General features: G+C 35.6%; 1 protein-coding gene across 27 annotated transcripts in view; it reads left to right on the top strand.

Annotated features, from left to right (window-relative positions):
* Nucleotides 1-16,977, top strand: part of SYNE1 (spectrin repeat containing nuclear envelope protein 1) — a 530,711-nt gene that overhangs the window by 176,777 nt on the left and 336,957 nt on the right. For all 27 annotated transcript variants that reach the window (XM_074037290.1, XM_005552157.4, XM_074037285.1 and 24 more), the window contains 9 exons: nucleotides 4,043-4,139; nucleotides 4,681-4,883; nucleotides 6,634-6,798; nucleotides 7,580-7,732; nucleotides 8,731-8,874; nucleotides 11,539-11,712; nucleotides 14,407-14,565; nucleotides 14,861-15,025; nucleotides 16,687-16,821. In XM_074037290.1, coding sequence (XP_073893391.1) covers nucleotides 4,043-4,139; nucleotides 4,681-4,883; nucleotides 6,634-6,798; nucleotides 7,580-7,732; nucleotides 8,731-8,874; nucleotides 11,539-11,712; nucleotides 14,407-14,565; nucleotides 14,861-15,025; nucleotides 16,687-16,821 — 1,395 coding nt within the window. The remainder of the gene's footprint in view (nucleotides 1-4,042; nucleotides 4,140-4,680; nucleotides 4,884-6,633; nucleotides 6,799-7,579; nucleotides 7,733-8,730; nucleotides 8,875-11,538; nucleotides 11,713-14,406; nucleotides 14,566-14,860; nucleotides 15,026-16,686; nucleotides 16,822-16,977) is intronic.

The following is a 16,977-nucleotide window of genomic DNA, read 5'->3' as shown; positions in this document are numbered from 1 at the left end:
AATTCTCTTTGATTTTCTCAAATGGTATGTGAATAAGGAATTATTATTAATGATAAAAACGTTAGTACTCCCTGCCTACTTCATAAAGTTAAAGACAAGTTCACTCAACTGCTAATTCCAAACTGCTTTGTAACTTTCACAACTATTCATAAAATTGCTGATTATCCTACATATGTAGCATGTTTTAATGAACATTTCCTAGTAGTCTCATCTGCTACTGAAAAATACCTACTTATGACTCTGTTTCTTTTCCATGAAGGGTTTTAAGGTAATTTTGTTTAATAGTTTTGATAACCGTGGAGTATGGAGCATTTCCCACGTGCCAAGTGTTTTACATGTATCATCCTTCATCTCAGTGACAGCCCTACAGGCTGGGAGTTCCACACTGTTTTAGATACCAAGGAGCCAGTGCAGAAGCACTGAGGCTTCATAGGCTCGAGTCACTTGCTCCTGGCGGCACATGCTCCAGGTGGTAAATTGTGGAATCAGAAATTGAATCCATATCTTTCCAAATCAAAAACCCTTGAGCTTAAGTGCTATCACAATCTAAAAAAATAGTAAAAAAAATATTTTTAACTTAAAAGACCAAATCATTGATATGATATCTTACGCCTTAGTGATCTAAAGAATGCAATTCACATGAATATCAGTTTGATTTAATATTGGTCCATACCTGACAATATTTTACACTTACGTACCTGTAAGTGTACCGTCAAAGCCTGATAGTTGCTGTTATTTATGTATGAGGCAGCATGATTGTAGTGATGGGGAAATGACGAAGTGCAGATACCAGCCACTAGAAATGTGTTTGATCATGGTTTAGCTACTGAGTACCCATGTGTCTGGGAATAACTTAATTTCTAGAAAACTTAGTCTTTCCCAAATGTTTAAGAATGATGATGATGATAATAATAATAATAATAATAAAATGGTAGGAATTTTTCTAGGGAACAAAGACTGACATATACTGTTTTTATTCTATGTTAATACCTCATAAAACCTGTCTTATCCTTTTAGAGTGTTATAGCTCACACACACCTGTAGTCCTAGCACTTTGGGAGGCTTAGGTTGAAGAGTCACTTGAGGGCCAGGAGTTTGAGACCAGCCCGGGAAACATAGTGAGACTCTGTCTCTACACCAAATTTTAAAAATTTAGCCTGGTATCATCGTGTGCACCGGCAGTTTCAACCGCTCAGGAGGCTGAGGCAGGAGGATAGCTTGAGCCCTGGAGTTCATGGCTGCAGTGAGCTATGATCTTGCTACTGCACTTCAGCCTGAGCTACTGAGACCCTATTTCAAAAAAAAAAAAAAAGTATTATAGTAAGCCACATGCTGCTACATCATCTAATAACCAAAGTAATATTTAGGCTGTAACGTTTCCATAATTATATTTTCCTTAGTCATAATTCTTACTTCAGACTTATCCATCCTGCAAAAAAGAAAGAATACTTTTTTTTAAGTGTTAGAGAAAGAGAATGTACATCCTGAGTGCTTAAAGAATTCTTGGAAAATACTTCACAAATACTTGCCATCATTAATCTAGGCCACGTGCCATCAGTAAGTGAGTGCATGCTGTTATGCAAATCAAAAGGTAATTGGTTTAGTCCTTGCTGTCAGAATTGTTGACAATGACCAAAATATGTGCTTCCATTTCACTATGGAAAAAAGAGGCTAATATTTCAATCTTTCACATGAAAGAAAGTAAAAGAGCTCTTGAATTGTGGACTGTGTGAATGCAGCAAAATATGAATATTCATTTTATTATTCATAATTATATTTTAATGTAAATAGTCTTGATAAACCTCTCCTCAATGTTAATATTAAATATCTTGAATTATCTGGCATAGTTTCATTCAAGGGAAATTGATGAGCTTCATATTTATTATATTTACACTCATCTTGTGAAAGCAGAAATGCAGTCACTAACACTAAAGTTAAATACCAAAAATAAGCATGCCACTTACTTTTCTTGAAGCATCGTCAACTTCAAAAGTCCCCTGACTAAAATGGCTTATTTGTTGAACTTGGGATCCAAGTTTCAACTTTATTTTGAAAGAAATAAATGGATCTTGTTATTATTATTTTAAATATGCCTTTGTATTTACTTTTGCATTTTTCTGACAGGTGTGTCTAAATAGCTTACAGTAAAATGGAGATTTAGCAATTCTGCTACAGTGGTTCGATAGACAAAATAATCCATATTGCTGAATGCATTTACTCCACATTCAGAAAAAGAAGGACCAAATTAAATGGACCAATACAAATTTAAAATTTAAAAAAAAGTATCTTTCTTTAAAAATTAATCATCCAGTCTTCCTAATAGTCAAGTTCAAAAATATATTAATGAGTGTCTACGGCATTTATAAAACATTCTTTCTGAAAACATTCTCCGCTCTTTCCTGCCTTGTGGACTAAAAATTAAATTGGAAATAAGCTTTTCTCAAACTTGCTCATTTTTAATTATTTTGTAAACTTCTCTGGCAAAAGCATATTTAAGTCTTCCTGTGCACCACAGGCACTATTTCCCATTTCTCTGACACTTAGAACAATTGTTTTGCTCTTAGCTTCTTGAAATTTGCACCAATACTAAATGCAGACTTTTTTTAAAACTTTGCCAAATATAATTATTTCTTCAATTTCTTACACAGTATTTCGAACATTAGGTATAATTTTCCATTTTTGATCAAATAATGACTTGCTTGTTTAAATTATTCAAATTTAAATTCTAGTAAATTATTCTTTTCCCAACTGGATTGTAATAAGAAGATATAAGGCTAAATAGTGAATTAATCAGAATATTGTTGTCTGACTTCATTCTCAAACAAATAAAATAAAGCCAATTAAAGTTATTGAATGTAGTATTCATCCTGGAACTTCTCATTCCAGCTCACAGCTTTCTCTATTCACTTTATCCCTGAAGAATAGTTAATTCATAAGTAAATGCTTTATAAACATAAAATGATATGAAATATATTATAGATACAATTTTTAAAATGTTATCTCAAAACATGATAAACATTTATCAATAAAAATCCAGAGATTTGTATGAAATTGCTATATGAATAATGTTTCCTCTGCACACAAGTGTCTTGCATCTCTATATGAAGCATTCATCAGCATGCTATACAAGAATTCAGCTGGTTTTTGAAGGCTAATTTTGTATTTATGACAGTGACATTTATCAAGTATTTTAATAGATTCAAATCATAGGAACTCATTACACTATTGCAAGAAATTAAAGAGCCTTTGGTGATATGCTGTTAACTATAATTGCATTAATTTTCTACTTTTGAGAATTAAGAATAATCTTTGAAACAGGCATTATTTTATATTTCTAAAAGTGAACAATAATAAAAATTTACCTAAGGGGTTTTTTGTATATTCTCAATTTTATAGTGTTCACTTGCCAGTAGTGATTCTATTTTATATATATATATATATATATATATATATATATATAAATAAATTACAGATGATATGTAAACATGTCTTACTGTAATTTTTCTATAATAGGTCATTGAAATGTGAGACCACTGATAGCATGGATAGAATATGTAATTATTTCCAATTTTTCTACTTTTTATTTTACAGAAAGTATTTGTGCACTGTGTGATTTATTTATAATCTGGAGTTCCTCAGAGCAGTCATTCACCAGGATTAATGTTCAAAGAGCAAGAGAATTCCACAGCTGAAACACAGTGGGACACTTTAAAATGTTCTTCTAAATTTAGTGCTTTCTAAATGTTAGACCCAAGTTCTCTGGAGACATTTCTGTTTCTTCAAAAAGCAAACCCTTGGTTGGTGAAGAAATAGAATGTTTTCTCAGTCCTGAACTGGGTTAGAATAAAAAACGTGGAATCAATTTATGTGTTCAGAATGATCTTAGGTAATTTGTAGCATTGGAATTAATTTTATATTTTCAGAAAGAGTGAGATTAACAAATTTGGGTAAACTATGCTTCTAGTTATACTGAAGAAAATTGACTTTGGCATTCCAGATGAGCCTAATGTTTGTTATCTTCTAACCATTCCTCCTTTTCTAGTCTTTTATAGAAAATAGCAAGTTCTTTGAACAATATGAAGTGACATACCAGATCTTGAAACAGACAGCTGAGATGTATGTCAAAGCAGATGGTTCAGGTAAAACATACTACGTAATTTGTTGCAACGTAGACTGCAATAGAATTTAGAGCCTGCAGGTTTCTATCTGATCAGGTCATTCTTTCTGTCCGTGGAATTTTTGTGTGACCTCGCCATTGGCCAGGAGAACACATACTGAATTCAGTTCCTTTGGCTTTGTACAATGCTTAACCTGCATAACCATACTCTCTCCCTCTGTCTCTCTCTCTCTCTCTCTCTCTCTCTCTCTGTGTGTGTGTGTGTGTGCGCGTGTTCTCTAAGAGAGAACAAAATAAGCTTTCATTTTCTAAATTGCATCTAAGGATTAAAGGCAAAAACATAGAATAAGTTGAATATTAACAATCAAGTAAATGAGTGTAAAGATACAATTTGTAAAATATATTTGTTTTCAATTTGTAATTACGTCTGTCAAATTTGTTGGAAATGACCTCTGGCATTTGTGATGGATACTATTGCACACCAATGTATAAGACCATAGAAAAACAGGTGTGGAGGATTTAAAATATAAGATAAGGGTTATAATTGGTTTTATCTGTTTCAGTGGAAGAAGCTGAGAATGTGATGAAATTCATGAATGAAACCACTGCTCAGTGGAGGAATCTCTCAGTAGAAGTTAGGAGTGTGAGGAGCATGCTGGAAGAAGTGATCTCTAACTGGGATCGCTATGGCAATACAGTGGCTAGTCTGCAAGCCTGGCTAGAGGATGCTGAAAAAATGCTCAATCAATCAGAAATTGCCAAAAAGGTAAAATTGTTTCATGCGAAAAGAAAAGACATTTGCTGTATGTCAAAATGAGAGACTTTTACAGCATAGCTCACTAGGGGGTCTCATATATTTACAAGTGTCACTCAAGAATCTTGACTTTGCCTGAAAAGTTGCACTTTCAGGTTAGCAATAGACCAATAAATACACTGCTTAATAGAAGCCGATGGAGGGTTGAGTAAATCCAACAGGCAACAAAGGGAAGGGCAGTATATTATTACACTGAACTCTGCCTATAAAGGGGAGTGACCAGGGCCCCAGCCTTCGTGGATTTCCTGATTTAAGAGAGGATGAAAACAACTTTGGTTTGTTTTCACATAGTGCTGAAGCACATACCACTGAATCTATATGGGAGCATACACCAGTTGAACAGCTGGACCATGACATTTGTATCTCGTTAGATATTCTGTTTTGGATTTTATCAACCCTTAAGCAAGGGTCTTATTCTGGGTAGGAGTGATTTCTTTTTTGGCCAGTTATAAGTGTGTATGTGTGTGTGCCTGTGAGAGGTACTGTTTTATGTTAATGTCACTTATATGTAAATATCACATGAAATGGACTGATTTCTGCTTATATACTTCCTAATGGAAGCCTGGCATTTTTACATGGAAAATCAATTTATATGTAAGTGATACTAAAAATGCATGCATTAGAATTGCCACATGCCATCCAAGATTGGTTCATCTATTATTGTTTGGGCAAGTAGATGTATCACTTTTAAATGTTTTACCGTTCTATATTTCATGTAGATCAACTATTCTTGTGTAGCTGAGGGAGGCAATAACCATGTACCCATATCGATTTTGGCTTTTCTGATTAGACTAGCAGTGCCCTAGTAGATGTCATCTGTGTTAATTTGATCCAAAGAAATATAACCACCAGAAACAGAAGTGTTCTCATCTATTTATATATGTAGGAAGTCCTCCCACACATGGCTTATGAAATGGATTTTGAATTATCTTTGGTATCCTTGTTTTTCACTGTGATATGTGTTGCGTGTGTGCACGTGCACACGTACGCTTCATTTAAAATGAGTTGGAAACTGTTTCATTGCCAAGAGGGAACCCTTAAATAAACAAGAAAGTGTGTTATTGTACTAAGTGCTCTTGACTCAGATATCTAATTCAAAATTTTTTTCTTTGATGGTTTATCTCCATGATTGCTAATTATCTTAATGTACTGCATTGAAATTTAAAAATCAAAAGTAACAGGTCAAAAAGAAATTATTAAAGAAAGCTATTCTTTCTTTAAAAAAGAATAAAAGCCCCAACTTTACCACCACACGATCTATGCGTGTAACAAAATTGCACTCATACCCCAAACATTTATACAAATAAAAAAGGAAGCTATATATTTCCCGAATGTATTATGCTTTTATATGACTCTAGCACTGGTATTTACTATCCTGAAGGTTATGCACAGGTGTCTTACACTTACAGAAATTCAGCTTTTTAATCTGTAAAATAGAAATAACAGAAAGTGGTCATCATGTTTTGTTTTGTCTTCAGCAAATGATATGGCACAAATGTTCTTTTAAAAAAGACAGTATCTCTAGCTCACATTTTGAAACTTTTTTTTAATCAAAAATATGTATTTTTAAAGAGATTTATGATTTTTCTTAAAATTCACATGAACATTAAAACAAAAATATTTTTCCTACTTTAGTCACTTTCATATCAGTCATTGATATTTGGTTTATGGTTTACGATATTGTGCATTCTTTATTGTTTAGGATTTTTTTCGAAATTTACCTCATTGGATTCAGCAGCATACTGCCATGAATGATGCTGGCAATTTTCTAATTGAAACCTGTGATGAGATGGTTTCCCGTGACCTGAAGCAGCAATTACTGTTGCTAAATGGGCGGTGGAGGGAGTTGTTTATGGAAGTCAAGCAAGTATGTCTTTCAAATCTATATACACCTCAAACGTGTATGTGTTACAAATGTGATAAGTAGTCTGTTTAGAGAGAATTCTATTTTTAGAGCACGGGTTTGTTAAGGCAAAGCATAGATATGTTTAAAACCAGTGTGTTTTATGGTTGATTATTCATTCTTTTCCATGTATAATGGAGGAACATTACAGAAATGCATTAGTTTGATTAAGGATTATGTTGACATGTGGCACCTACTTATATGGAATGATTCTTTTTTTTTTTTTTTTTTTTTTGAGGCGGAGTCTCACTCTGTCGCCCAGGCTGGAGTGCAGTGGCCGGATCTCAGCTCACTGCAAGCTCCACCTCCCGGGTTCACGCCATTCTCCTGCCTCAGACTCCCGAGTAGCTGGGACTATAGGCGCCCGCCACCTCGCCCGCCTAGTTTTTTGTATTTTTTAGTAGAGACGGGGTTTCACCGTGTTAGCCAGGATGGTCTCGATCTCCTGACCTCGTGATCCGCCCGTCTCGGCCTCCCAAAGTGCTGGGATTACAGGCTTGAGCCACCGCGCCTGGCCATATGGAATGATTCTTGTTTCAAATCATATTTCTTCATTTTTTTGCTAGTTTCTTTTTTTCTTTAAAACTAATTGGACTTACTTCAAATTTATCTAAAATGAGAATCAAGGATTAGAGTCTTTCTTACCAGATAACAATTCCAGAAAATATGTGAAAGTGAAAGTTGTGGTTCCAGTGGTCGCAGCTGAATGGCTTTCACGATGTTCCCGCCTCCCTTTCCTTAACAGTATGCTCAAGCTGATGAGATGGACAGAATGAAGAAGGAATACACAGACTGTGTTGTTACCCTGTCTGCTTTTGCAACGGAAGCCCATAAGAAACTTTGTGAACCCTTAGAAGTCTCTTTTATGAATGTCAAGTTATTAATTCAAGACTTGGAGGTGAGGGGTTTCTGAATCAAAATGAAAAACCTACTCTATGGTGAGAAGAAAGATCAACAAGTTTATTCAGATCATTGCAAAAGCTGTTTCTGTGTCTCCTGAGCATCATTTTGACATGTCTGTATGTCCCAATTTGTATCTGTCAGAAAAAACGTATTGAACGTAAAAAAGACATGTCTTGATCATGTAAAGTAACTTCAAATTGTTTTTCAGTTTGGAGATTTTTTTTCTACAACCAAATTATAAAGTACTAGGAAAAAACAGGAGACATCTATAGATAGCACCTCCACCTAAATACTTTCCATAATAAAGGATTTTTTGCATGAACTGTGGTATTTGCATATTTTGAATAGCCTGCAGCTCTCAAAAATGAAGTAGTGGAAGAATTTTTAATGACTTGGTAAGATTTTGCAACATATTGTTACATGAGAAAAGCGAACAACAGTATCATTCTTTTGTCTTTGTAAAAATTTAAAAATGGGTATAAACACAGGGAAAAAAACTTAATGATGTATAGATAAGATGTTGGCTTTGGTTTTTTCCTGTGGGAGAAGACTGTAAGTAATTTAAATTGTCATTATCCTAAGATTTCTAATGTATACGTTTTTATAATGGCAATGAGTTACTTTTTTTTTTTTTTTTTAAAGAAAACCAGTCTAATTTTTAAAATCAGAATTGCCCCACATTTTAAATATACATTTACATTATATTTTATATTTCCATACTACATTAACATGGGGTTTGTTTTGGAAAGTACAAAGATTATTTCAGCTCATCCTGATGTTTTGGTCACTTTTAAAGGAAAGTTTTATTGACTATATAATATTACCAATATTTATTAGTAATGAAGGGAAGCAAAAACTGGAATCGTCGAAAGTTTAGTGTAAGTATTGGATTTTATACAGTGCATATTGATCTTTGTTCTGCCTTCTGTGGAATCCTGAAACTAAGAGGAAATGTGTCATGTGTGAATCTGGCTGTTTCAATGATTCATGCAGGATATTGAGCAGAGGGTGCCTGTGATGGATGCCCAATACAAGATAATTACAAAGACAGCACACCTCATTACCAAAGAAAGCCCCCAAGAAGAAGGAAAAGAAATGTTTGCAACAATGTCAAAGCTCAAAGAGCAGCTAACCAAGGTGCGAAAATAATTTAATGCACAATAGGCTGTGTGCACCAACAGTGCCTTCAGCTTGCTTGCTACCTCCTTCTCCCCATGGGCAAAGTGTTTACTTGTTAACAATGCTTTTGTTTCTAATTGGGACTCTTGATTTAGTAACTTTGTCATGAATTAAAAAAAAAATAAAACTATGATGCTGATACCAAGTATTACCTCTGTTAATTTAGAAGTATTATAGCTGTATTTTAATCGAAAGTTAGATACTTTGGGGGAACAGTTACATGTGATAAAACCAAGAGAGGGAAAGAGAGATAAAGAGAAAAAGGAGATAAGGAGGAGGAAGAGGGGATCATAAATTTAAATGAGAATTTATTAAGATTTGTTTGATATATCTCCACTCCAAACTCATTTATGCAATTTTCTGTAAGCATAGCAACAAAGCCATGGAAATTCTGCCCTCCTCATCTCATGGAACTCACTTAGGCTTAGAATATATACATTTCGGCCAGGTGCGGTGGCTCACACCTGTAATCCCAGCATTTTGGGAGGCTGAGGTGAGCAGATCACGAGGTCAGAAGTTTGAGACCAGCCTGACCAACATGATGAAACCATGTCTCTACTGAAAATACAAAAATTAGCCGAGTGTGGTGGCATGCACCTATAATCCCAGCTACTCAGGAGGCTGAGGCAGGAGAATCACTTGAATCTGGGAGGCAAAGGTTGCAGTTAGCCCAGATCACGCCATTTCACTCCAGCCTAGGTGACAGAGAGAGACTCTGTCTCAAAAAAAAAAAAAAAAGAAAAAAGAAAGAAAATATACATTTATATCTTTTCTGTACAGGGAACTAGATGGATGTAAGAACTAGTCATAAGCATTTTCTGTTCTATTCAGTGATTTTCCTTAGGAACTTTGGAAGTTCCATTGGGATTTGTTATCTATCCAAATTTGAATTTTAGGAAGATGGTATTGTTGGCAAAGTCCACCTAGATTGGGTAATTAATTTCTGGTAAAAGAGAGAAGTGATTATAATAAATGAATGGAAACATTTTAAAATGAAGAATGGAAAAACAAAGTAGAAACAAAGTAGAAGACCCTGTTAAATAGGAAAGAAAGGTAAAAAGGAAGAGAATGACCTTTGTGACATCAGTAGTAGGAAATTAATGAAAAAGAATGCATTCAAAAAGCTAAAATAGGAAAAATCATGACCATAAAAAAGAGAAAATTTTATCTGTCAATCTGATATGCATGAGAATGTTTATATTCTATTCATTTTATTTTAACATTCAAGTTAGAATTATTTATAATTTAAAGGTCTTGGACAATAATGATAATATTGGCTACTAGTAAAAGCTGCTAAACAATGAGTACAATTTGAAGTCAACATTTCCAATTTGATAACTCCCCAGCAGCTTTTAGGGCCTTAGCTGAGCTTACATGTCTTAGGCTGAGCCATGCTTGGGTGTTCAGGGCAATCCCTGAGAAAGCAAATTATCATTTGCCTTTTTACTGTTTCAGATGCAGCATCTTGATAGGTTTTCTCTTGTACCCAGGAGAGATCAATAAAACACACTGACTGTATACATATTAGTAGACTCTCTTGGTTTTGTTCAAGGTAGTTATATCAGGGTCTTGTTGCAGTAGCAGGATGGCCACTTTCTTTTGATGAGTGTGTACTTCAGGTAATACATCCTAGAACATAAAAACATTTCTTCATACGTAATTCTGTGTTTAACCGTAGAGCAAAACGTTGCCCTCTCCCCTTCCTTCAAGGATTATTTTTGGAATATGCCTCATCTGGTTAGAACATTATTGTCTTTATACTATATGAAAAACAAAGAATGGCTTACTAACAAATACTGATTAATTTCCTTTCCCTGGTTATCTGAAAGTAAGAGAAGAGGTGGGAAGTTCTTAGAGGATGACTGAGTAGACACCTCCTGGAGCTCTTGATTTCCAGAAGCTAATGGCCTCATCATTAAGACAATGCAGGTCTATAGACTAAAACATATTTTACAAGACAAGTGCAAGTGACAGGTAACGGCTGCCTCAATTCAGACTACAGAGCCCTCCCCTAGCATGGGAAGCTTCGTGAGTAAATTGGTATGACTTTAGTGCTTCAGATGAGTAGGCTGTTGATAAGCAGGGAGCAGCAAAGCATGGAGCTGGTGGGAGGCAGGAAAGCACAGGCCTGTCTTGGAAGAGTGAGCCAAAAGGTTTCTAAGTTTATCAGCAGTCAAGTGTTCAAGTAGGCGACCTCTTGAAAACAAAGCTGGAAGACACAGGTTGGTCTAGATAATGTAATAATAATTCGTGACTCTCTTAGGTCAGATTTCAAGGCCAAAGTGAAAATGAGTTGCATGGTTTATGAAGTATAATTCGATGCCATCTGGCTCACTAAAAACAATCATTTAGATGAGAAAGTGCTATCCAGATGGACGATTTAGATGAATTTTCATGAGAAAACTCGGTAGCCATTTATTTGTCTCAGTGGTACAGCACTATTATTTTTCACAGCAAAATTTGACAATATAGAGGAAATATCATTAAAGAAATGTCTTTGAATATTTGTAAGCACCAAATGATCATGTCACTAAAGAAAATGTTCCTCAGAGCTATGAACGTTCCCTGAGCTAGCGGCACTTAATGGTCTTTCATGGGATTTTTGTCTTTATGTTTTTAAAGGTCAAAGAATGTTACTCCCCACTCCTTTATGAGTCTCAGCAGCTGTTGATTCCGTTGGAGGAATTAGAAAAGCAGATGACGTCCTTTTATGACTCACTTGGGAAAATCAATGAAATTATCACAGTTCTTGAGCGTGAAGCACAATCGAGTGCTCTTTTTAAACAAAAACATCAGGTGAGAACAATCCCTTTCAGGAGACAATTATTCTAAAACATGTGTAACAAGACCAGGGTGTTGCTTACAGGAATAGAAATTCAGTTGGGACAAGAAACATTTTTCTAGAGTAGTATTACTAACTCAAAACAAAAATACATGTCTTGTCCAAAGATGAAAATCCATTCACTGTCAGTGGAGGGACTATGTGAGCTGTTTCCAGGGAACGGTCTAGCTGGACTCAGGAGCAAACCAGGCTCTTCATCTGAATCAGTAAGTTCACTGAGTTGAGCAAAATTAGGAAACATGGTTTGTTTTGAGCATCCAGCTCCCCTTTCTATCAATGGAGCAACATTGTGGGCTGGCAATACTCAGCAGGCATTTGTAAACCTCTGCTGTGTGCACACGTAAGCCATGCATCCTGAGCCCCAAGTACGGAAAGTGCAAAGTTCACAATGTCTCTGGGAAATAAGGGATGTGTTCCAGAGATGGAGCCAAATCCGCTCTCTAACATCAAACATTAAGGGTACCCACAGTCAAAGGACTTTCTATTATTTCTCTGCTTTGTGTCTATTTAATTTTCTTACAGTGCCTGTCTACTAGCAATAGACTACATATAGTCTAGCCTTTTAAAAATACAAATGAGAATTTATTTATATTAAACTTTTTATGGGATTTGTTCATGAAAGATGATCCCTAGCTTCGCTAGTAGAAGGACACTATAAGAAAATTAAATAAATATCCTGTCTCTACATTAGATAACTAGAAGATAAATACATATAAATTATATAGAACACATACAGAGATGATATTTATATAAAATATATAAATATTTGTGTCATATCTACAGATATAATATTTTCATTCTGATGTTGACTTTCTTTTGGAGAATCCTTTACTGTTACTTCCCACATATAGCTTTAGGCATTAAGTGCTGCCTCGCTGATTGACAAAATGGTTAATTTCACTTAAAAAGGTATATGTGCTTTCATTTCTTGATACTTTGAAAACAGATAGATAGATAATTTAGATGTATATTTACATATATATAATAAAAACAATTGCTTTCCATTTTTACCCAGTATCTATAACCTCTGTCTTATGAGATCTTTTCTTTGCCTCTTGGAATACGACAGTATAAACAACCTTGAAACTCTGGAAATGTGTTTGATGTGATAATCATTTTTCTTCGTCTTATTTTTAGTAAACATATTGTATGTATAGCAGTCTCCTACTGAGTGTTGTAGTTAATTGAGTTATTTGGTTTATTATAAATGAACCTATCCATCAGAGGAGAGAGAAACTAATGTACAAAAGGTTTGCCACTGCATTAATTGAAATAGATTCATGGGAGGAAGGTGGCATCATGAGTAGAAAGAGCCAAGAGTGTCTGAAATGAGTCTGACAGATATTCAGATCTTAGATCTAATATTGAAAATTAGGAAGCTTTGATTAACTTTAATTTCCTCACTTTAAGATGAAGGCTACAATACCTGAGTTTAAAGCTTATTGCAGATATTACATTAGATATACCATAATGTCACTATCATATAATAAGTGGCACTATATGACTGATAGCACTATTATTATTATTATTGTCTGTAGTGAAGCCACAATGATAATGATTATACCACCAAACTGCATTCTCATTGTATTGGATAGAGATTATCTTTCATTTTTAGACATGGTGACATCTCCTGCATTTCTAAATTTGTGCAAGTTGTCAGTAAAAAATCTTTCCATAATTCAAATAATATTCATAGCGTTATTAATAATAAAATCTAATAGTACATTTTGAACTTATATTACCCTTTTATCTCCTAAGTTTTCAAAAGGAAAAGTATGTCTTTATTCTGTTTTTCCCAAAACAAACAAAAAATCCGTGCTCTTGATATTTGCATCTGGATATCCAAAAATGGCATCCAAATGAGCAGTTTGAAATATACTTTTTTAATGCAGTTGAGGATACTGAAATGCAAATGGTATAATTCAAGTCAAAAAATGACTCTCTGCCTTGTACTGGGCTCGATGACTTCCATGCTGTCTACTGCCAAAAATCACAATTGCAGGCCACAACTCAGAGGTGGAAGTGTCTGTCAGTCACCATTGCATCTTGTCCTGCAAACGTGGGACAGTTGGAAGTCTTCCCCAAGTGCATGGGTCTGCTGCCTTTTTTTATTAGGATCTGAACCCTACCATTTCATTAATAAGACTGATAGGTTGTACACCTTTAATACTATAAATTTAGGATATACAAAATACATATATCGTGCATCTCTTTCAGCAAAGTGAATGTGCATTGATGCTTAATTTGTTTAGTCACATTAAAACCTGGTATGTATTCACTGATTTCATGATTGTTCTCTCAATAAACTATAGGCCTATCACCTTTCTAGAGGAATGCAGACTTAGACAAATAATTTTGATGCTCTGTCATTTTCTTAACTACAATAAAATGTACATGAGGGATTTAAAAATCTCAAAAAAACTTTCTGTAACATTTAAATGCTCTATATAAGAAAGTGCTGACTTCAGTGATTATTTAAAATTGAGATCTTTTGAAATGTTCCACCGTACTTTTGGTTTTACTTATTGCTGATTAGAAGCCTAAAAGCTATATAATATTGTTCTTATTATCTGTAATGGTCACTCTGTTTCTTTCTCTCTCACTCTGTCTTGTAAATAACATTGTTGTGGGGTTTCCTTTCCTTATAGGAACTGTTAGCTTGTCAAGAAAACTGTAAGAAAACCTTGACACTTATTGAGAAAGGCAGTCAAAGTGTTCAAAAGTTTGTGACCTTGAGCAACGTGTTAAAGCATTTTGATCAGACGAGGCTACAAAGACAGATTGCAGATGTTCATGTTGCTTTTCAGGTAATTTGCTCTCTCTGCTTTAGAGTTGTGAGCCAGGGAAAATGCAGAGTGAAAACAAGAAACCATCACTTGCGCTTTCAGTCTTGCTAAAACGCCTCATGTGCTGGTGTTTGGAAGCCAATCATTGTCCTACTTTCTTACCTAATATTAATTAATATTGAAAAGAGTTCATTATTCCCATGATGATGAACTGTCTTTTTTCCAAGTGCTTTTTAAATCAATAATACCCTCTAACAAAATGATCCTTTCAGTAATGAGAAAGCAGCATCACATTGTGATTGTTTTTCACATCAAGAGTATGGTAAAGAAAACTGGAGATTGGAAGAAGCATGTGGAAACCAACAGTCGCTTGATGAAGAAGTTTGAGGAGTCTCGAGCAGAGTTGGAGAAGGTGCTGCGGATTGCTCAGGAGGGCTTGGAGGAAAAGGGGGATCCGGAGGAGCTCCTGCGGAGACACACTGTGAGTCCACCCTTTGGGGGGCACTTGACCTGAATACATGGACAAACAACCTTGGATGAAAACCTTAAAAAAGGCACACTGATCTGATACAGAAGGCGAGCAGGCAGATGAGTCAGGAAAGCACAGACTTTTTAGGTATGAGACCCACAGATATGGTGAGCAAAAAGAAATTCAAGAGCAGTTAGTGAGCTGACTTGTCATTGGCCATTCCTAAGCCCCCAGAATAGTAGTCATAGAATAATTCAAGTTCTCCAAATTACTAATTCATTATTTAGCTGACAAATTCTTCTATAACTAAAGATTCTTTTAAATCAATTCTTTTAAAGATTCTCTTAACTCGAGGTGACTGGCTAAGTCCTTTGTGCTCATTTTTATACATCCACCATATCATAGTATAGATACTGTGTCACTTGAAGTCTGGTGGCTGATACACAACTTGTCCCAGTATTGTAAAGCCATCTTCATGTTTATCATCTCAGTATCAATATTGAGAACATTAGTCTTAATGTTTGTGAATGGTATATGGAAATAACCAGCACTCTGAGAACGTGTATTTGAGTTATCTTTTCTGACATTTCAGTGGCTATTTGTATAAACCACACTCTCAAATGATATATGCAATGTATTTGTGATTCAGCAGACTAGATTTAGGGTTAATGTCTGTGACCACAAAACACAAAACATCTCATTCAGTTTATTCACCACTACAGTATGGTACTTTTTGTTTTGAATCACTATTTTTACAAAATAATTCTGCATGTCTTCTCCTAAGACTGTGTGAGACTTAGTCATACGTAATATTGTCTTTATCTTCTTGGCAGTCATAGTGAAATATCATAGATGGGTGGCTAAAACAACAGAAACTTACGTTCTCACAGTTCTGGAGAAGGGAAGTCTGCGATCAGGTGCCAGTATGGTAGGGTTCTGGGGAGGGCTATCTTCCTGGCTTGCAGATGGCTGCCTTTTCCCTGCACCCTCACATGGCAGAGAGAGTGAGCTAGCAAGCTTTCTGGTGCTCCTTGTCATAAGGGCACTAATCCCATCATGAGGACCCCACCCCCATGACCTCATCTGAACCTAATTACCTTCCAAAGTCCCCATCTCCAAATATCATCACATTTGGGGGGTAGGGCTTCAACATATGAGTCTGAAGAGGAACACAATTTGGTGCGTAGCATGTGTGCCTATGTGTGCACATGTGTGCTTCTCTGTGCACTTGTGTGAATGTGACAGTGGCTTATGATGAAGCATCAGGCCCTGAAGCACTGCAGTTGGGGAATGTGGAATTATGAGGCTTAGTCGTGGCTTCTGTCCAGTTCTTCTGACTTCACCAAAGGGGAACCAACGCTCTATCGCTGCAGAATCAACGTTTTGGCATCTCCCCTTGGAAGATGAGATATTCCTTTTGGAATATTCTACCAAATTTGAAAACCACAAAGAATTTTTCTAAAAAATAAAAAAAAACTAGTAGAATTTTGGATATGATGGCTTCTGATTCATAACTATAGGTGCACGTAGTTCATTCTTAAAAAGCAATAGTGGGTGCCTGGAAGTCTCAAAGAGGGCAGCAGCTGGCTTAGAGGCTGTTTAGAGGCTGATCATGCCTGATGCTGCCTTTTCGTCTGTCCAACACTCTTACCCACTTTCCCCCTCCATGTCAGGAGTTTTTCAGTCAGCTGGATCAGAGGGTGCTCAATGCGTTCCTGAAAGCTTGTGATGAACTCACCGACATCCTTCCAGAGCAGGAGCAGCAGGGGCTTCAGGAAGCTGTTCGAAAGCTCCACAAACAATGGAAGGTGAGTCAGGACAGGACGGAGACGCCGTGCATCCTCAATGAAGGGAGAAGCTTGAGTGTGTTGAGGTCCAAATGTAAGAGAAATTTAGAAATTCCTGGAAAGTCACTGTAACTATTTCCCTCATTTAAAAAATCAAAAAACTGGACTTAAATAAAA

Source organism: Macaca fascicularis, chromosome 4 (genome assembly GCF_037993035.2).
Source record: "Macaca fascicularis isolate 582-1 chromosome 4, T2T-MFA8v1.1".
NCBI classification, from domain to species: Eukaryota; Metazoa; Chordata; class Mammalia; order Primates; family Cercopithecidae; genus Macaca; species Macaca fascicularis.
This window is presented reverse-complemented; position numbering and strand designations above follow the sequence as displayed.